This window comes from Pectinophora gossypiella, chromosome 20 (assembly GCF_024362695.1).
Source record: "Pectinophora gossypiella chromosome 20, ilPecGoss1.1, whole genome shotgun sequence".
Taxonomy (NCBI): Eukaryota; Metazoa; Arthropoda; class Insecta; order Lepidoptera; family Gelechiidae; genus Pectinophora; species Pectinophora gossypiella.
In genome coordinates this window covers 4,530,788-4,552,551 of record NC_065423.1, presented here as the reverse complement: position 1 = coordinate 4,552,551, position 21,764 = coordinate 4,530,788, and the positions used below count along the sequence as shown (strand labels likewise).

Here is a 21,764-nt window from a genome sequence, read left to right as displayed (position 1 = left end):
TTAAACATCGCATATTGGAAGGTATAAAATAGCCACGACCTTGATAGTTGAGTTACCGCGAGTCCGCCATGCTATGCTATAACACAATTACAAAGACAATCGAGCCCATTTTATAAACGATTCCATCCGTGCCTATTGTGCGAAAAGTTCCGACTAATAAAATTATTTGTTTAAAAGTTACGAACTCATTCGCCGTAAGACCAAACTATTGAATTATTCTAGATTCAACTGATTGTTTAGTTGCTTTTGGTATTGTAGAGAAATTAGTGCTAAGCAGTAGAACTTACAGATTGACGCCTAAACATAAAGTAACGAATATAGTTAAGTATATTTGTAAGTACCGTATGTAATTATGATTTATGTCACAATATGACTAAATGTGCTGAGCGCTAAAAGCATTACTTCCATCTATATATCTACCAATTTATGACAATAAATTTTCATTTCATTTGAATTTAATTTCAAATTAAACATTTTTTAACTACCTACCTTCAAATGTGATAGGTTTTTATTTATAAGCTTATGTAAGAAAATAAATTACTCTGTGAACTGATTTACAAAGTACCTAGACTTTCAAACAAAAGACTGTAGGTAGACGATATTGTATTATGTTTTACTGCGAGCCGTCATAATAAAAGACGTGAATCTTTGGTTTTTGTACGAATCTCAGCGGAAACTCTCCAGGTTCTGACAGTGATTCGCGAGTAATTTAACGCCAATAAAACGTGTCGACTGGACGACGAGACGTCTATGATATATAGACGGTTTGATAACTTTATTTAGTCAGTTCAGGAGTGCTTATAAACCTACTCTAAAAATACTTTTTTAGTCTTATATATAGACTATTAAATAATGGTTTTATTATTTTGCAACATTCTAGTCTGACAACTTAAGAAAGAGCGTAGTTAAAATGATGACGCTAAACTATGGTTTCGTTAACGAACGCGATATAACATTTTACTTAGGCCCTCGCGTAATCTTGACTTTACTACCGCACGAATTACGGGTCCATTGCAATTCTACGAAGTTGCTTTTTTTTGACGTGACTTATTGTAGATTTTGCCGCAGATGGTATTAACTACTTGGCCGGACAAATGGGGAGAGCTAAGGCTCTCACCCGGTACAACGTTTAAGACAACAAGCCTGAGGGTGTCCAGTTGGGCGCGAACTTCGGCTCAGGGCGTTGTCTGAGAGGAAAAATATTTGAAAGAATTAATCGACCCTAGCGGGTCGATAGTGATAAGCGCTAAATGAGGGAAATCGTCGACAACGCCGGCGGGGTCGGTATCGGGGTCCTGAAGTGTTTGGTGTCGCGAGCTGATTGGCTGCCTCTAGGGCTAGAGTAATCGAGTGACTAGAGTAATCGGGTTCTACGAAGTTGCCACACCGTGTTGTGTGTATACGCTGCAGTAACGGTCCAGATAGATTGCTGTCGTCTGCACTGGCGATCTAAATAAGGCGACGCGTACGTGACATGCCACCATTTTTTTTTAACCGAGTCACTAAATCGAAGACGTAGGTCAATTAAATATTAAATTGTGTCTCATTTATTATTCTTTCTGTCTTTACAAATGGAAACAAATAGGCTATTCCTTTCTTTTAGAAACAATAATATTTTAGTAGTGTATTCTAAATTTGTATGCAAGGCCTTTGTGCGAAATTAAGGAATATTTTAAAGTATTGTAAACCTCTGATGATTTTCACTCGTTTTTAGCCGAAAAAACACATAAAATGTAAACTGAAATAATAGTAAGACCAGGTTAACTTTATAAAAACATAAATTGCGAAATGCTCAAGGAGAAAAGGATTATGCGACGCGGTTTGAACTCTTGCCAACCGTAATATATACTACTAGGTGCCTACTGTAAACGAGGCAGCATTGCAGCATAATGCGGTATTTTTTCAACTACATTTTGAACTTGATTTCACGCTTAGTATACCAGCACTCTGAATACAAAATAGGTCTCATGATAAACGGTTAGCACACTGCTATTACTGAATACGAAATAGGCCATAGTTAATGGCACACCGTCTTTGATGTGTTCATTATGTCAGACATGAACAGATGCCATAAACTTTTTAATGCATGCATTGAATAATAAACATGATGGTTATCGAAGTTTTCCTTTCTGTCTCGACATTTAAAATGTAGCGAAACCTACTTTTACTGGCGCACACGTTTCATACGTATGTACTATTTGAACATGGGCACATGGCTGTGCCCGCTCCGGGTCCATATGTATTACTCACCATAAGTTACCAACCTTCTACCATGTGGAACGCAATAAATGATATGATTATGATAATAGGTTATATTTTTTTTTATTTTGGACGCTCTCCATATTAATGTTAAATATTTGTGTATTGTAGAATAATTGGGTAAGTATGTAAGGTATTTTTGAAGGTATATTTTATATCTTTAACTGAAACGTTATGCAATTATAAAAAAACTAATTTGAATATTTTACAGCTTTTCATGCAGTTGTTAATTTAATACATTTTCTTTTAAAAATCGCCTAAAGTAGGCTGAATGACGTTTATACCTTTGACTTGGCTTAGTTTGTATTAAAATTTTGTCAATTTTTCATTTCTTTAATTAAGTTTGTATAGTTTATGCACTTTATGCTTCTAACAAACACGACTGTGCATAAATATAGGGTATTCAACCTTGGAATCGTTGTTGAAAAATGAGTTATATAGCCATACCTGTTGGGTCTCTGTCACAGTTTCGCCCTCAGACTCATCGGAGCTCTCGCCGCTCTTCACTTTGTTTTTCCTATTTACCTGCAAGCACACACACGCAACCATGGTCAATGGATGATACACACACGAGAGGACAACAGGCAATGTACACACACATGATCACTTTCTTATGCCATAGAATAAAAAAACATATAGTAGGGACACCCTTCGCCCCGCACCGATAAAAGCTTGGAGCGAGCTTGGTTAGTGACATCGTAACGAAAACTTTTGAGGGGTGATTGAGGCCATGATTCTGATATCAAGTGGAATTTTCCGTCGCAAAAGTATGGAACTGAAAATAATTTAAAAAAACCTAAAAAAAACATGAATTTTGCGACCAAAAATTCCACTTGATATTAACTCAGAATCATAGTCTGAATCATCCCCCTGAGTATTCGTTACGATGTCACTAACACCCTGTATATATCGTTTATTAAAAGATAGACTTACAATAAAAAAAATACAGACAACTATAATATGACCAATTGCTCTAGACATGCAGCGGTCCCTGCACTAAGCTCAGCTAATATCGCAGGGCTCAGATTACGATTTCGTATATTAGGATTTACAAAATGTTTTTAGCGAAGTATAAACCGCAGTTTTAAATTACTGATTTTCAACTGTTTCTATTACATTAAAAATCTGGGGTCTCATATTTCTGATTTAACTCGGTAAAAACCCGATATTATGTGTATTTGTAATAATAAAATCTTCAATTGTTATTCTGATAACCTACTGTATCGGTTTATGTAATCAAAACTAGTTTCGTTTACTAATTAGTTTCACTTTACATTTGTTATGACTATCGTCTTCAACAAGTCTCGTGGGAAAAATGTTTTAGTGGAACTTTTGTGTTATGGTTTTACATACTATACCTACATTAATGTATAAAGAATATTATTAAAGGAAATAACGAATTCATTTTTGGGTCATAAATGATTATCACATGCTTAGCAGTGAAAGAAAACATCGTGAGGAAACTCACATTTCCGAGAAATGCGTTTTCGGAGGTATGTGACCTAACATGTATTGGGCTAGATTTCCTTTTTTCCCTTCGCGGGTTGGAAGGTCAGACAGGTAGTCGCTTCTGACCTGCCAAATCTTCAGGTTAGGTACGCAGACTCTGTGAAAAACGGGATAATGCCAGGGAGATGATGATGATTAAAGGATATAACGAGACTAATAGAGAAATAGAAACATTTATCCTGTTACTACTACAACCGCGGAGTGCTTTCTGTCTGTACGATCGGTCGACCAGTCAATCGGCCCAATGGGATTTTAAACATAACTGTATCACGCCTGTATCCCCGCAGTTACGCTTAAGTCCCATGTAATATGTGACGACCGCAATGAATGAATCAATAGGGTGGGTGACGGGTGTTATATTAGTTCTGTGAACGAGAAAAAGAAGTAGCACTGGATTGATTGATCGGTCAAACGGGAAACGCGCCTATCGTGTGGGTTGTAAGGTCGATGACTGGCCTTACCAATCTGGTGACAGAGTTATTATTGAACCAACAGAACCCTCTGACATGCACGTTAAAGTGTTTGACGCAAATCGAGGTCTGAAATGGCAGTAATTTTGAGCAAATTAAAAAACACATCCGATTAATTAATGGTGACCCCAAATCGTCTTATTCGTCCTACTCTTCAATTACTGAAGGTCGGGCCTAAAAACACCTTCGTATTTAAAAATACCTCGTCATATTTTATCTTTACAAACTGACTATGAACACGCAACGACACGATATAAGATGGGTAAGCATAGAATCAACAATAGACTACGTACGTAGTATAAATCGTACTCTCTGCTCACCTAGACAGGGATATATGGCGTGAGTCTGCATGGACGGGTTTAGAATCATGTCTGAATGAAGGCAAATTGGTACATTTTCAAGCAATTTTTTTAGTTAAAACGGTGACTATTAGTTACAAATGACTTGTGATACATTCAAAATATCACATCTTTTCTTATTTACTAAAATATAAACTCATCAAAGATATCAATAGTTGGACAGCCATTAGTGCAGTCACAAGTTGGTGCAGTCAGTATTGAATTTATCTCATAAAATTCAATTCTCCCTTAGATATTTGAGTGTTCTATGCCTAATTGTAATTAGTATCAGCACATACAGAGTACACCCTCGCTTCAACGAGCTTTAACACGTGTATTGTGAACTATTGTGCAACATTTCCGAGGATCTTTAATATATTTCCCAAGTAATTATGACTTTTCATCATTAATTGCATCAATAGTTTATTTATCAGTAAAATCTTGTGTCACTAACGTTAATCTTTTGTCCCTTTGGCTTTTGATCCCGACTCGGATCTAATAAAATATTCAATACAAATCAAATTAATATACTAACAAGTGTTATGAAAGTCAGAAACTCGTGTAGTTCGCTCGTAGGAACAATTTTAACAGAAAACTAATTTAGTTTCCTTCTAACAACTTCGTTAGAAAACCCGTTTAGGAACAATTTTAAGAGAATTAGTTTCTTTCTAACAACTTAGTTAGCAACTCGTTTTCGAACAGTCACTTTTAAAGATTCACGCACTTTAAACGTAATAATACTATTTTGATCGGGTCGTTGTGGTTGCAAACCGACAGAGGGATTGTCTATTCCATCATGATGAACCATTATGTGGGTGCACTGTGTTGTGTTTCGCTACATTTACATAAAACTCGTTTTTCGTTAGGTTTGGAAAGTTGAAAACATTGTTGATACTATTAAAAATGTATATTTTTTTAAGAAACAACGATTGTATTTGTATCATGCTGTAAACACCATAATGTGAATGATATTATTCTTCTATCGTGTAGATTGTGAGGTGAATTACCAACCTCATCAACACTGGTGTCAGGGTTATTATTGAGCCGCTAAAGGCCCCTGACATGGCTCATGAAACGACTGCTTACTTACATCAGTATGTAGTAACCGGGACCAACGGCTTAACGTGCATTCCGAAGCACGGATCATCTTACTTTTTTGGACAATCAGGATGATGATATTATTTCCAACACTGCATTTTACCCATAGCGAATTACGTTGGAAGCAATGAACCTTATTTTTAGAATAATTTCACTATTCCGCCACTCTGTTTATGTTACGCTATCGTGTTTTAAAACGTCTCATACGCATTCTGTTGCCAACTGCACGGACATGACCCGTCAATGCCCGCCATATTAGGAGACCGAGCAATTAACCGTGGAGTCACGGCTGAGTCACATGTACCTACATACGAGACTCATAACAACGCCGGCGTTTATATAAAGCAAGATATATCCAGTTGCGTTTTACGATATGTTACCTATATTATAATATTTAGGGAATTACTAGTATCTCCAGATACTGTATGAAGGGAAACTTTGTAATTGGGTAGTTTCCTAGGTCAAAGATAAATTATAAAATTCTGATTACTAAATAAAGACAGATCTAAAGGTGACAAAAAACGTTTCCTTTTTCTATTTAATTTATTTATGAATAAAAATAGAATTAGATTATTATTTAATATATTTATAATTTATTTATTTTATTTAATAATGAAAACTTTAATAATAAGTGCATACAAATTCCATACTAATTTCGTGTCGACGTTTAGTAAAAAGTATCTGATTTGACTAGTTGGAAACTACCCTATTATTAGATACGTAAAGTATACTATAATATATCTTTTAACTTTTTTTTGAACTGTCTATCATTTCCTGTACCTAAAAGTTACCTGGAAGAGATTGCTACCTTAGCAATAAGGCCGCCTGTTACTAACTGATTGTAATTGTTCATTTTGTATTGTTTGTTTTAAGTGCAATAAATAATTTTTATATTGTATTGTAAAATACATCGAAATGTAGGTATGAAATAAGTAGAACATTTTGTTATGGCAATATAAATGAGCAATTAATCAATTTAAAAACACCGAGTTAAGGTAAAAACCCTACAAAAGCCCGTAAGGATATCCACTGGATGTCCCGGTTTTTACCCAAGCCCCTACTTAAAAAGATGGCGTGATGACCTTAACACTTATCGGAAAGGTTGGCCGGAAATTGCAGAGTCGAGAAGAGTGGAGGAACAAAGGGAAACTTTTACCCAGCAGTGGGATCAAGTAGATTAAGAGTTAAAGAACAGCCTACTTCAGCTAGTACGGTCGCGAGTACTAATATGGATACACTTTGAAACCATGTCACATTAACTATTTTAACAAATTAAACCATATGTCTCATTAAATGTCAAATATAATAGTCAGACAGGGTTCTAAAGTGGGTACATGATATTGCTCATGACTATACAAGTTAAAACGTAAGGATACTCACAGGCACTTTCATTACAAATGAAGTCTTGTCGTCCATTGTCGTCGTGACTCCCTCCTCCACTGCATCGAAGAACTCATGGTCCTCATCCTCTGTTTCGTGACCTTGTGTTGCGCCAGTCCCTCCTGCCACGACAAAGAAACACTTGTTACCAATTTCATAGAGATACAATTCTTATGACACTTCTTTGACTGTGATTTGTAAGCAAGCAGTAATGATCTTTACAGTTAGAGGTGCTGGGTCCTATCCTAACGTTCTGGAGCGGGAAGTAGTAATCATATCATGCCAGTATTTCTATGTGGATAGTTAGACACATATGAACATTGTAAAAAATATATATAATTATTAAATATAATAGAATTGGCATCTTCTTTCTATAATAGAATAATAGTACATTGGCAGTAGACAGGCAACAAAGGACTTTATTTGCTTTAGCCTGTCAATCTTGTGGCTCATTTACAAAGGAATTAACTCGACTACGTCGGCGCGGTATTTACGGTGTTTCAGTTTTTAAATCCAATAGACAACAGTTTTAAAATGGATGAACTAAAGCGTGTAATGGTTAACTTGTATTTTTCCTGTATAATGTCACTTTAATAATGTGGCTATGATGATAAATGCAATATAGTATGAAGTTGGTCGTTACTATTAATGGTTTTCCTCTTCAAAACCAAAAGTATTAACCACTTTATAATTATTGATTTAGAATATATATTGTGAAGCAACAATTTGCAATGTACAAGCATTCAGTTTTGCAGCCTGTATACAATGCAGTATTCAGCACAAGTTATTTGTCTGTAAACATAAATTGTTTAGATTCCCTATAGAGTACTTAGGTCAGCCTAATAACACGATTTAGTATGAGTGGAGGCATTGTCGGAACTGAGGATTGCTTAGGTTCCCTATAGTCTACTAGCTAAATATGTCTGAGTAGTGTTGTTTGAACCTCTTGAGCACTAATGGTTTGTATACCTTGGTTGCTTGCGTCAGACAATGTCAGATGTTGGTTAGTCTTACAATTTCTATAACTATTCCAAAGAAAGAAATAAAAGAAACTGTCACAATGGATATTGAGTCATAATTAAAGCACATAATAACGGGTTCTTACCGCGTTTAAATGGGGATATGAGACTCCCGATATTTCGACACTGTTGCAAGTGCCATGATCACGGGATGACTGATGAGATTGGAGTGGAGTAGGTAGATCCATAATTTTCTATCGGGAGTCTCATATCCCCATTTAAACGCGGTAAGAACCCGTTATTATGTGCTTTAATTATGATAATAACCGCGTAAACTTAAAACAATGTATGGATATTGAGTGCCAGAAAACGAAAGTATTGGTGCACCCTGCCAAGATTTAAATCTAAAGAGTATTTGTTGTCAACACAAGATCATTGAAAAAGCCTATTATACATAGTATAGTAAGTGCATTTAAGAAAGATACTTATTTAATATATAATAAATAATTTAAATTTTGTTTTCTGAAGCTACTGTAAAATCCTTGATACATTATCATCTGCACAAATATTTTCAGATCAAATAATGACTCATATTTAGCCATTATGTGGCAAATGAAATCATAATATAATTTAAATAATACAAACTTAGCAATTACTTTGTTAAAGTAATTCACATCATTCAAGTATTGAATAAATGTTTGAAAGTAATACATCATTTCACTCAGAATGCTCCAAGTCAAATTCTTAATAAATACTTTGTATTGAGTTCAGTGAAAACCAGGTATATGCTAAATATTGTGTATTGCAAGAGCAGTTTATCACAAATAGGTATTTAATTAAACTAAGGAAGCATTGTTATCATTATCTATGATGAATACCATTCTAGTTAACCATTATTAGTACACTTTAAGATAACAAAGTAGGTAATTCTATAAGTTAATGATATCTTGGTGTGAAATGCAAATAAAAACTCCGATAGCAGTCTAAATGTTAAATAATGAAATACATACTCCTACATATAATTTGAAAGCCGCTTGGTATAATAATCAATTTATATTTTAATACACATGATACACCTACTGTGATGATAGTTCGCAATATGAATACCACCAAACCTAAGATGATGATGAAAGAATTCTCATTTTCAAGTATACCGATCGGCAGGAAGCTGTAGAAGTAATTAATGCACCATTGTAGCAGACTGCTCATCGCCTAACCCTGCAAATGCCATGAGTCATTTACACAGCTATGACACCTGCTACATTACATTTTCTACTGACAGTCATGCTTATGTAGATGATGCTTAGTGAACATTCTCATAAAATATGCTATAAAAACTTTCAACAACATGTACATTTTCAAAAACACATTCAAATAATGGTTATATCTCATTTTTGACAATAACATATCAACCAACAGTGGATCAAATGATAAAGGGATATGCTTTGTATCAATCACTCATTAGATTTTTTTACAATAATCATCTGGGTTCAAAGGCAAATGAGGGTGCAAGCTTTTGATTTTGTGAATGTAAACATAAATGTTTTATCATTCTTTCACTAAAATATGGATTGAAATTCAGCATGTTTACCTTGCTTCTGTTAAAGCAAGACAGGCCCCTGAATGTGTTTATACAGCTTTGCAGTGATGGGAAAGCATTCTAAGGCATACCATTCTCCTAGATGACTGTGACCACAACAATTCAACAGTTTCCTTCAACTAACATTATGCACAGTTTGGTAAATTGTGCACACTTACCGCCCATGACAAATTCGAATGATGTACTCAAATCGTCATTGATAATAGCCTAATGTACATAATAATATACGTAAAGCTAGCACTACACAAGGCCAAGATCACAATAGACGCCTACAAAGTGCGATCTTCTGTCGTTAGCACAGGACCGCACGCACTGCCAAAAGACAATACTCTCAACGCGGCAGGCGATAATTAAATAAACAAACACGTAACGTAAGCCACCAATTACTATTGCATAGCTTCAGAATCGTAAAACAACCTTGAAATAACAAAAAATCCAGAAATTCTACGATATGAAAAAAACGTCAGTCATAATTGTCTCTTCAACATATTCTACGTACCGAGGACAAATAAAATAAATAAATTAATCAAACATGTTGAGTTTTAGTTCTTAGACACTTAAAATAAATAATTTTCACTATAAATAAATCCGAAATATAATGATTGATATGAATTTTTGCTCGACATTCGCTCAATCCGATTTTCCGTCACCAAGCAATATTACGTTCTGCTACACGCAAAACTTTTCATGTTGCGCGGGGATGAAGTAAAAAAAATAACAAACAAACAAAAATCTTTATATTTTCAATGAAATCATAAAATATTTCTTTAAAATTAGTAAAATTTTATCTAAAAGCTAGCGAAAAATTAAATTTAACATGTCAATCCCGTCAGCATTTTAATTTAGTACAAATGTAAAATCTACCAAACGGAACGTTAACCAGCATGATCACATTGTAGCGACATCTTTCGATTACATAAAGAACTATTACAATAGTCTACATAAAATGCAATAGATGGCGCTGTTTACAATTATACGTATTGCGGATATTATAGCTACGGAATAATATTTTTTAAAATTTTACTATTCTACATTTTTTTTCTGAGTAAATTGTATTTAATCTACTTAGGTAGTAAATAAGGTAGTAAACTCACCAGAATGCGGCGTGCTGCGCGCAGTGACTGTTTTTTCGAGGGAGTCGTGTTGGCGGGCAAGCTGCTCCACCACTTCCTGAAGGCGCATCTTTTGTTCCCGCTCATGTTGCAACGCACGGCTCATGCGCGCACTCGACGCCGCCGCCGCACTCATGAACTCGGAACAAGCCTGTATTTAGGATATTTATTATTCACTTAGATTGAGAACCTATACACATACACAGTACACCAATCCCAAAGATTTCCACGGTAACGTGTGTGGGTAAATTTTAAATAGGCTACAATCTTACCGAACTATTTAGAGTTAAAAAGTAAAAGAGTTGCTCATACAACAATAAAGAACAATAAAGTTCTAAATCTCAAAGCATAAGAAAGTTTTAAACATTATAATAGACCTGAATTCGTGAAATAAAGAATATTTTATTTTATTTATATTTATAATTTAAATCATCACACAATATCGCGCGTCTTTTCAACGCAAGTTTTTTAATTATTACAAATTAATTAGGCTCACAAATTTCCAACTAACATGATATCCACTTTTGACACATTTCAATGATCCTTGAAAGGGAAATCTTTTCACTATAACTAAATAATCAATATAAGCGTAATGGGGCAACAAGTTTGCCAAACGGGCCGCGCGGCCTTTCCCACAATTATGACTGTGAACTAGGAAACTATAGTTAGACAAACACACTTTCTGATGTAAGACATTTGATTGTGTTAGTACTAATTTCGACTGTGCTAAAAAGTTGTTGAGTTTACTGGAGTTTGTCAGTCGTACCTTGGCACTCATTTCGGCATATCATGTGTTGGATTATATTTTCTCGCAATAGTATTATGGAATGGTGTTTGTATAATCGTTATCCTGAAACGACAACTTTACCTGCACATGGTGCAGGCTGCTGCTGTGGTAAGATTAAATGACTTTTGAATGGTTCGGCTTCCGTGGTCCAGTGGTTGACCGTTATGCTCATGATTCGGTTCGACCGGGTTCGAACCCCGGTGGGGACATCCACAAAAAATACTTTGTGATCCCTAGTTCTACTTCTATCGTGTGGGTTGTGAGGTGAATTACCAAACTCATCAATCCTGGTGTCAGGGTTACTATTGATCCGCCAAAGGCCCCTGACATGATCCCTAGTTTGGTTAGGACATTACAGGCTGATCACCTGATTGTCCGAAAGTAAGATGATCCGTGCTTCGGAAGGCACGGTAAGCCGTTGGTCCCGGTTACTACTTAATGATGTATGATCGTTGCATGATCCATGTCAGGGGCCTTTGGCGGCTCAATAATAACCCTGACACACGATAGAAGAAGAATATAAGAAAAGCACTCACATTCATCATCGCGTTGCAGGATATCCTGAAGAGCGTGGCGCGTTCAGAGACCTGCTTGGTGTTGTCTGAAGGCGGTATCTCGAGGTCTACCAACGACCGTTGCAGCGCCGCGCCGTGGCGCGCCACTAGTTCCGAGCATGTTCGCAGGTCGTGGAATCTAGACAATAATTGACATGGTAAGTTTGGTTATGTCTGGATGTTACTGGCCAAGTAGTAAATGCCATTTGAGGCAAACCTACAAGTAACGTCAAAAAAAAAACAATCTGGATGGTATATGGTTAACTTACAAACTCAATACACACAAGCGTGAGCATAAGGATGAGTTTCAGAGCACCGGACGTCAATATCATTAGTGTCATAACTCATAATATTATATGGCATCACGCCTATATCCCCGAAGGGCTAGGCAGAGGTATATTCAAATTCAAAAATATCTTTATTCAGTAGGTAACATAGTTACACTTTGAATAGTCAATTTTTACATAACGAACGTCTCATACGCCTAAAACTACTACAGCTTTTCACAACCTGTATAGCCGGGGAAAAGAAGCTGCAAGAAAACCTCGGCACAAGGCCCAAGACGTTCTTGTTTTAAAAAAAAAAAACATAAAATACTGTATATAGAATACACACCCACTCTTATTGCCATAAACCGGGCTCAAATTATGGCAACCACGTGATGTCGATTATCTACGATCCAAACATGAATTTAAAGTTATAAAGTTGTATTCAGTAGTTTAGAGTCCGAACCGGGATTCACACCCGTGACCGTACGCCGTAAGACACTCGTTCTCCGAACAGTGCTATCACGATGCTAATGTTACCAACTTACGTATGTTATAACTGGGTATATACATACAACTAAACAAAGGATTCTAGTATAAATGATGACTTACCCGTGCTTAGCGAAACTCACAAAGATACATTATAATTAAAAAAACAATAAAATAAAAAAATAATTTAATTCTATTCTTTCTTTCTTTCTAGATTGTGTACAAACGCGAGACTATTATATTTAAAAAATGCGGTGACACTATTATATAAATTTCCGGTGCTCTGGATTTGTAATTGGATGCGTTTTCGTACGAATTCGATACGTGCACATACGTACGTATGAATACGCCAAACAATCCCAACCTTTCAGATAGGTACATAACGTATGATTAGAGTGACATATCTTTCGTCTCTATCGTTCGCAGCTGTATCCTGTTAGTACGAAAGGGATATCTCTCGTGACTTTCGTGATATGTCCTTTTTGTGATATGTGATTTTTGCGATATGTCCCCACCGGAATTTGAACCCGGGACCTCCGGGTAGGAGGCCGTTCTACACTATTAAAACACGTGAAAGGAACTGGGGGGTTAAAATGGCCACATCGAAGCAATTCATCTAAGAAGCAATATTGCTATTTGACATTTGTTTGCATTGTGCACTTACTTTTATATGCGCAAATGTCAAATTATTGCTTTGTTATATTGCTTTCTTAGATGAATTGCTTCGATGTGGCTATTTTAACCCCCCTGGAGACTTATCACGCCTAAACTGCTGGACCGATAGAAGGAAATTATGTAAGTAGATATAGATTTCAACTTATTGTTTCATGAGGAAATAATCACAGTGATGAGTGCAACATATTATTGATGAACTACAACCGATGGTGAAGAATGATTTAGTATTGTTTAGTAGGTAAAAATATTAATAATTCAGATTATAACCACCACCGCCAAACAAAATCATGGATAAACTTGTTGAAAGTCAATGTAACATAGAGAAGAAATGACAAGAAACTGCAACAGCAACACATCTATTAAATCAATGAGGGTATACATTACAAGTTATTTAATAACTAGAGGAACACATTAAATACCAGACATTTTTATCATTTAGGTAATAATTAATCTTTTAATAAGCTTTTTTACATAAAGTAAGCTTCAAACGTGCTTTACAGTTACTACGAGGCGAAAGTTTAGCTTTGAACTTTGTGTGGACTTAAAGCTTTGTATTTATGGGTTCTGGGTTTATAATATCTACCTCGGAAATAATTTAAATTAAAAAAAGATATATAAGAAAAAACGGAGCTATATTATAATGTAAATTAATACATGTACTCAGTATGTATTTAGTTGTTTACTGAAGTACATATATTATATTTTTGAATAATATTGTAATTTATAATTATAATGGTGCTAATTCCTGTAAATACCATCTAATTTTATTTTAGGTTATATCTGTCATTTTCTTATCCGCCGAAAAGGAAAGGGACGGGTAATCGACAAGCATAAAATTTATGGAACACACGTCAATTTTAAGCACAAATCTAAAACAACCGTCTAAAAATTCGCCCGGGTTATTCATTTATTTACTCATTCTTCCTAAAATTAAGAGCTGTCAATCATCCGTCCCTTTCCTTTTCGGCGGATAAGAAAATGACAGGTATAACTTAAAGTAAAATTAAGAGATGTCTGCAGGAATCGGGGCCATTATAATATTATAATTATGTATCCGAACAATGAGAAAATAGGTAATTCGGTAGTTTCCTAGGTCAAAGATAAATTATGGAATTCAGATTACTAAATAAAGACATTAACTAAAGGTGACAAAATGTTTTCGTTTTTCTATTTAACTTATTTATAAATAATAACGAAAAATGTAATAATAAGTGCGACATTTTGTTACGTTTTTCTATGACGTCACAGGTTGCTTTTTAATACAAATTCCATAGTGGATTCTTGTTTTGACGTTTAGCAAAAGGTAACTGATTTGACTAGTTGGAAACTACCCTATTATCACGATAAAGGTATACCTTTATCGCGCTTTTTGGCGCTGTATATATACAGAGCCATCTACATGTTTTTTTTGGAACGTGGTATGGATTGTTCCTTATTGTGTCAAACAAAGTATAACTTCACGGGTATCAATAATACGAACACGATTATCTACGTCCCACAACATACGCCCCACAACTTAGCAACAGCTGATACGATTCACAAATATTTTTATTTATTTATAGATTTCATCGGGTAGCCAAGTTTTGTTCAATACCAAGCCAATAGCAATGAATTATGCACTGAATCACATCGTACGGAGGAACACGAAATAGGTTCCATTTAAAGTTTGTAAAACTATTTCATGTTTGACTGTATGAAATACGGAGAATGGAGTACTATTTCATTAAAGACTTTTCAAATGTAGATTAATGTCTTCTCCAACATAATGAACTATCTAGCGCTAAGCTGGTAACCGTACCCTGTACCTAAGCTCTGTCACATCCAAGTTATATTCTGGAGCTTGATAGTACTCATAACGTATAACGTCGTCTTATAGTGAAAACCACAAAAACGCCTTTTTGAAAAATCTTGTATGGGTTGTGGGGTGATTACTAACCCTATCATCCCTGGTGTCAGGGTTACTATTGAGCCACCGTAGGCCCCTGACATAACTCATATAACGTAAATGTAAATTACGTAGTTACATTAGTAAGAAGTAACCGGAACCAAAGGCTTAACGTGCCTTCCGAAGCACGGATCATCTTACTTTTTGGACAATCAGGTGATCAGCCTGTAATGTCCTAACCAAACTAGGTGATTTTTGTGATTTGTCCCCACCGGGAATCGAACCCGGGACCTCCGGATCGTGAGCACATCGCTCAACCACTGGATCACAGAGGCCGTCGTATTTTCTTCAACAAAACCCCGAATTGTTTCAAATATTTTTTTACCTGCATTAAAACTAGCTTTCTATTTGTGTGGTTTTGTTACCAAAAATCACGTCTGAATATGATTTGTCGAAAAGGCGCTTACGTGGTTTTGACTGTAAGGCAAATTGTTTTGTTTGCCTTGCTCGCTAGGCTAGGTTTCGGCGGCTTGGATTCGTGTATGTGTGTCAAAAAGCTGGGTCTCACCTGGCGGCCAGCTCCCTCGCAATGCCGCCGGCGTCCTCGCCCTCCCCCTCGCCGCCGCGTGCGGCCGCCGCCCCGCTCGACAGCTGGTCGTCCTCCTCGTCCGACTCCTGCGCGCGGCTGTGGAGCGCGACACTGGGTCAGCTGTTAGTCCATACTTATACACGGAGATATTTATCTATATAATTATATCTCTATAAAAAAGCGGAAGGTGATTTACTCGTCACGCAATCTCAGAATGCACAAGTGCCAGGAGTCTCAAGTTTTGCATTGCTGTTCCTTTTAGAATGTAGGTGCTCACTAAGACATGGGATTTGAGAAATTCAGTCCCTAATAGGATAAAAAGGGGGGCAGAGTTTGTATTAAATTTCTATAGTTTTAATAGTGGGGTTTCCAAATGACTAGAAAATTTTCATTATATAAAAAAATAAAACGTTTTCAGATATTTTTTAAACAACCCCTACGGAGGGGTGAAATAGAGGGTGTGAGTTTGTATGGAAAATATTTTACCCGTGCGAAGCCGAGGCGAGTTGCTAGTATGGTATAGATTGTATAGCACTTGAAATTAGTATCATAAAGTATTATGCGGATGCAGACAGAAGCGGTACTGGGTGCGTTCCTGGCGGGAATTTCAACAATGTTCGAATCGAGACTATCCAGAAATATGTTTATAAAGCTTGTCACCCCCGTTTCAGCGTAGCCTTCTTCGCAAAATTGCTTTATTCTCATAACCCCGCAGCGCTCCTAGTACCGCCAGTGTCAATTGAGCTTTTAAATAAGTTATTTAAGAAAAAGCATAATGAAAAAGCACATTTGAGAAGATAATGATATTGATCATAGATTTGAAATTTGAAAAAAAAAAAAACAGTGTTCTACGCGTACTTGTGCTAATCAGATTTTAGCTCTATGTGTCGGGATGCAACCAATCATTAATGCGAGTGGCTCGGCAATTATGCATAATATCGGCTAGAGCGAAGCCATACGAATACTTTTGATTAAACGAGTTGTTTGGTGGAAAATCCCAACTATTTATTCGGTTCGTCTTACAGATACGCCATCAGAATATTTTTTTGTTACCATTCAATTAATAGCAATTAGATTTATTAACAGATAGTATTAGCACACCCTGGACACTTCATACAAACAACCCCGTTTTACACAGACACTACACATTGACATGTTTGCATTCAAGATCAGCCCCGATAAATGGGAAGACCTGGCTGGCCGTAACCAGTGGATGAAGTCTTTGGTCGATGGTCGTAAGGCACATGACCAGGCCTGGTTTCAGATTTTAAACAACAGACGGGAATAAATTCATCATAATGAGAGGGTCGCTTCACTATCCACACCATCTAACGACCCTCAGCTGAAATGCCAATCGTGCGGGCGCTATTGCCGCTCTCATATTGGATTTTTCAGCCATCTAAGACGGTGCCGCAGAAACGCTGTACGCATGATGATCAAGATGATCAAGATGTAAAGTCCTATGACGTGACACATTGACATTATCGTACACCCGCAAGAGTGTGTGTGACGTTAAAATCTAAACTGTCTCACGTACCTAAAAAGGCCACATTAAAGTCGCAAGACCCAACGTCCTTTTAAAAGCCAAACCACATTGTTTATTTATTGTGTCTACAAATCTGAATCAGAAGCGACTGCCTGTCTGACCTTCCAACCCAAAAGGTAAACCAGCACAATACAGGCTCGGTCACATACCTCTGAAACTCATTTCTCGGGAATGTGGGTTTCCTCACGATATATACGCCAACAACAACTAGTAGCTAAACTATAGCTATTTTATCGTACTTTTTTATCTTCTGTTTCTCTTTCATGCGCCTTCTTAACAAGAGCAGGAGGAGAATATGTCTAGTGCGGTCCATATTTCAAGATACACTATTTCGTCGTACGATGATTGGTCTTTCACGACAGCCACGTGTCACGATGACATCATCTTGACTTGCCTTTATCTAGTCACAAATCGCTACATGCTACAAACTACCTGCCACCAGTGCACACCTCTAAACCTATGTATATGTTCAGCTAACTTCCTCAGCAGCGACGAATATTAAAACATGGCACTCGATCTTCCATTGCCATTCTTTTTGCTCTTTGCCTCCTTAGTTAGCGGTATTTACAGGGCTTATTACACTGTCCTACCCATCTTCGATGCGTCAAGGTTGCGGAATCAGGCAGCGTAATAGCTCATTGGTGAACGGGGTCACGATTTCGCCATACATTTTAGTTATAAAATGTATGGCGAAATCGTGACCTGATACCCGAGCCCGCGTCCTTAACACGTCGAGCCCAATGGATTGGGTAGTGTATTAGTACCTTGCCTTCTCATTCACTCGCTGAATGTAAACACACACTGACGTCGACAACTCGGCAGAAGAAGATCGTACCGACCTTAACAATAGGTTGACTGTCGTCGAGTCCCATGCTTCCCAAACCAAACTACCCGCCACCATTACACCCAAATAAACTAGAGTAGACACTAACATAGCTTTGGCCTTGGCGAGCTCGAGCGCGGTGACCCAGCTCTGACGCTCCACTTCATCATGAGCCCGGATGTGGAAGGTCTGCGTGCCGCCGTTACTGATCACGAAGGTGCACGAGTCCGCCGTGTGGATCAGCGCGCCCAGCAGCGAAATTGTGCCGCGACACGTGTGCACCATCTCCGCTTGGTTTCTGGAACAAATTACAAATCTTATTTAACAACCAGCAACTCGATCCAATCCAGTCCGTCAGAGCGGAATGAAAGGGAGTATGCTGAGCGTAAAACTGCGAGACATGTGGTCACTGTCGAAAATGAGGCAGATCACAAAAGTTAATCATAATAATCATGTTTAACAGAAAACTCTGCGAGGTGTGTACTTAGATCATCATGCGAAGGATGTATCCGAATTGGGATATAGTTATTTATTTATTGAGCTTATATATTATTTATTTATTAAACAACTACCACAACTTATATATAAAATAATTAAGTTATATTATATACAAAAGTTGCAGATTTGACGTAAACAGTAAGACTCAAATGGCGATGGACAGGATGAGGACACATGATCTAAAAAAAAGTGGATTACATCACTAAATGGTACCCTATAAATGGCAAAAGGCGAAGAGGGACACCAACTAAATGATGGAAAGATGACCTACCACAATATCAAAAATTAACAGGAGTGGCGGAAAGGAGGAAGCCTATTATTAGTTAGAAAACTTTTTAAAGTTAAATATGGAATTACATCAACAAAAATAATTATTATTTATAAAAGGGTTTCGGGTTTTATAATAATTGGATTATTTTATTGCTTAGTTGTTGGAACATAAAGTTTTATAACTAATTATGTCATAGTTGCAGGCTTGTTATATGTTACTATACTAAGTATTATATGATCTGTGCTATAAATAGTGTTACAACATAGGTTAGGTATATATGAGTAGGTATAGTATGAATGAAAAATAGTTTACCATTATTAGTAGTCTCGTAATGACATATTATAAATTAGCATAACAATAGGGGCCATACATTAGGAAAGAACCAATGAGACAAGGTAAGTCACAACATTGAGATAATACAAATAAAAAACTACACTAACACAAGGGCAGTAAAAACATAATTAGTTTCTCATAGAATCTTGGAAATATGCTACATTATACCACTGTCCTTATTAGACATCCATTTATTTGTTGACTAGTCTATTTGACATTTTATCTGTTAATTAAATTGCATTACTAACAATAATTATCATGTGCAGGCAAACTGGTTGGCAGTCAATGTCTAATTCCCCACAAGATGAAGATGTTAAGTTGAAAAGTTCTAGAAAACAACTTCCTTAAGAAGACTTGTAACTATAAATAAGCAGACTCACGTCCTTAATTGCTAATGGAGTGGGCAGAGCTACAAGTATGCCATGGATTCAAGCCTTTAATTCTTATTGGAGTTGGTGTAGTCTTCAGTTGTTACAAGAGAAGTTGTAGCCACTTTTGATAATTGGTTAACAGGTTTCATTACATAAATAGCCTATATATGTCTGATGTCTTGGGCACAGCCCTCCTCTCAATCAACCGGAGGGGGAATGGAGCATATTCCACCACACTGCTCCAGTGCGGGATCATGAGCCCAACACTCTAACCACTACACCATGGAAGGTGTTACAAGAACATCCTATAATAATTAGGTCATTCATTTTGGATACAAAGTAAGTAAAGCCTTCTACTCCAAGTTTGTAATGATAAAAATAATTTAAAAAAAATCATTCCAGCAGATTTTAATACAACTAAACATTTCTCTATATCACTACTTCTAATAGATTTTAGAGTAGGTACTCTGTCAATAAATGGTAGGTACTTCATGATACATTGTACAGTGACAGTTATGACCTTACTTATGATTTCATCTGTAGAGTTCATTATATTACTCTTGGTGATGTCACTTTAGGCTTTTTCCTTATGGAAATTCTACTACCATTTCTTTTGTGTTAAAAAATATCACAATGGGAACTCTATAAAATCAATTCCTCAAAAACGTACACATAACACAGTTTGTGACCTATTTCACATCACCGCCACATGTGCTTATCATTTACGACTCCGGCTGTCAATGAGTCATACAGCCTTGGAAGAGTGGCGTTATCAGTAGAGCTTGGCTGTTTGGATAAAAAATTATCACCCGAAACTTACAGACTACCATAATTATTTATAACTCAAATAATAATTTTCCCCCCAAAGAAAGTTTATAAAAACATTCTTATGTCAGAAAAATGATTAACTCATATTGTTTAAACAAATAACTTATCTTTTATACACTTTCATAATTTAATAGCACTATTAAAATGCTATAAATAAGTTACTGTACAAAAGTATAGTATAGTAGCAACATAACCTGCTAGCTGATATCAAAAACCTTATTGGGTTGTAAAATTACTATTGGAAACCATGCATTTAAGTCTATTTTAATACCACGTCGAAACAAACTGTAATATTTGAGGTATCGTAATGTTAGAAAGTATCTGGAACACCTGAGGTTGCAAGAATTGAGCAAAGTAAATAAAAAATTGGCTAAAAATAGTAAAAACATCACGACGTCATTATGAGATATTCCGGTGATATAACATTTATAACTATATGCTCACTTAGAATTGGATAGACAGTTTCAATTAATATTTAAGGCGACCGAGAAATTGTAAACTATTTACCTGTAGTATGATAACAATCCATTGGAAAGAACAAACCATCTTCTCTGATAACCCTTTAGGTAATTTGTCCATTTGAACAGCCATCCCTTTTTTTCAGGATCGCCGGGAATGGGCTGACCCTTAGGCACAATCGCATCCGACATTTTCACAATTATTTAGCTCACGATAAGAAAAACATCACAAAAACTTCCATCAGCCACGTCTGTATCCACCATAATCAGAAAACGTCAAAATTAGACAGAGACGGCAGATTTTTGTTTCTTTAAGGCAGCAACAAAGTTTTTATTAAACAGCCTCATCAAAGAAAAATATTATTCTTTATTTATTATTCTTGCAGCAAAGAAAAGGAGAATATTATTCTTTATTTCTACTATGTCAGCACAGCACAGTAACCAAAAGAACCAAAACAAAGATCAAGTAATACTTGGTCCTTGAACCAAAATCACGGCATCGCGGTAAATTGTAAACGAAGCATGAATTTGACATTTCGATTTCAGTTCTGATTGTTTTGGTTTTCCCCGAAGGGTAAGGCAAAGGGAACTATGCCCATACAGCCATGTCTGACGTATTTTTTTTTCTTGATGATTAATGAAATGATGAAAGGTGATGATGATGAA

At 36.3% G+C, this 21,764-nt stretch overlaps 2 protein-coding genes across 4 annotated transcripts in view; one reads left to right on the top strand and one right to left on the bottom strand.

Annotated features, from left to right (window-relative positions):
- LOC126376150 (oxysterol-binding protein 1) overlaps positions 1 to 21,384 on the bottom strand; it is a 35,055-nt gene extending 13,671 nt beyond the window's left edge. The window contains exons 1-7 of one of the 3 annotated variants that reach the window (XM_050023344.1): positions 21,148 to 21,384; positions 18,449 to 18,637; positions 15,950 to 16,081; positions 12,049 to 12,205; positions 10,708 to 10,876; positions 7,055 to 7,176; positions 2,707 to 2,784 (exon numbers count right to left, since the gene is read on the bottom strand). In XM_050023344.1, the coding sequence (XP_049879301.1) occupies positions 2,707 to 2,784; positions 7,055 to 7,176; positions 10,708 to 10,876; positions 12,049 to 12,205; positions 15,950 to 16,081; positions 18,449 to 18,637; positions 21,148 to 21,290 (990 nt within the window). In that variant the 5' untranslated portion in view covers positions 21,291 to 21,384. The remainder of the gene's footprint in view (positions 1 to 2,706; positions 2,785 to 7,054; positions 7,177 to 10,707; positions 10,877 to 12,048; positions 12,206 to 15,949; positions 16,082 to 18,448; positions 18,638 to 21,147) is intronic. The other 2 variants (XM_050023345.1, XM_050023346.1) reach the window with 2 other exon arrangements.
- LOC126376157 (zinc finger protein OZF-like) overlaps positions 1 to 21,764 on the top strand; it is a 164,518-nt gene that overhangs the window by 51,965 nt on the left and 90,789 nt on the right. The window lies entirely within an intron of this gene.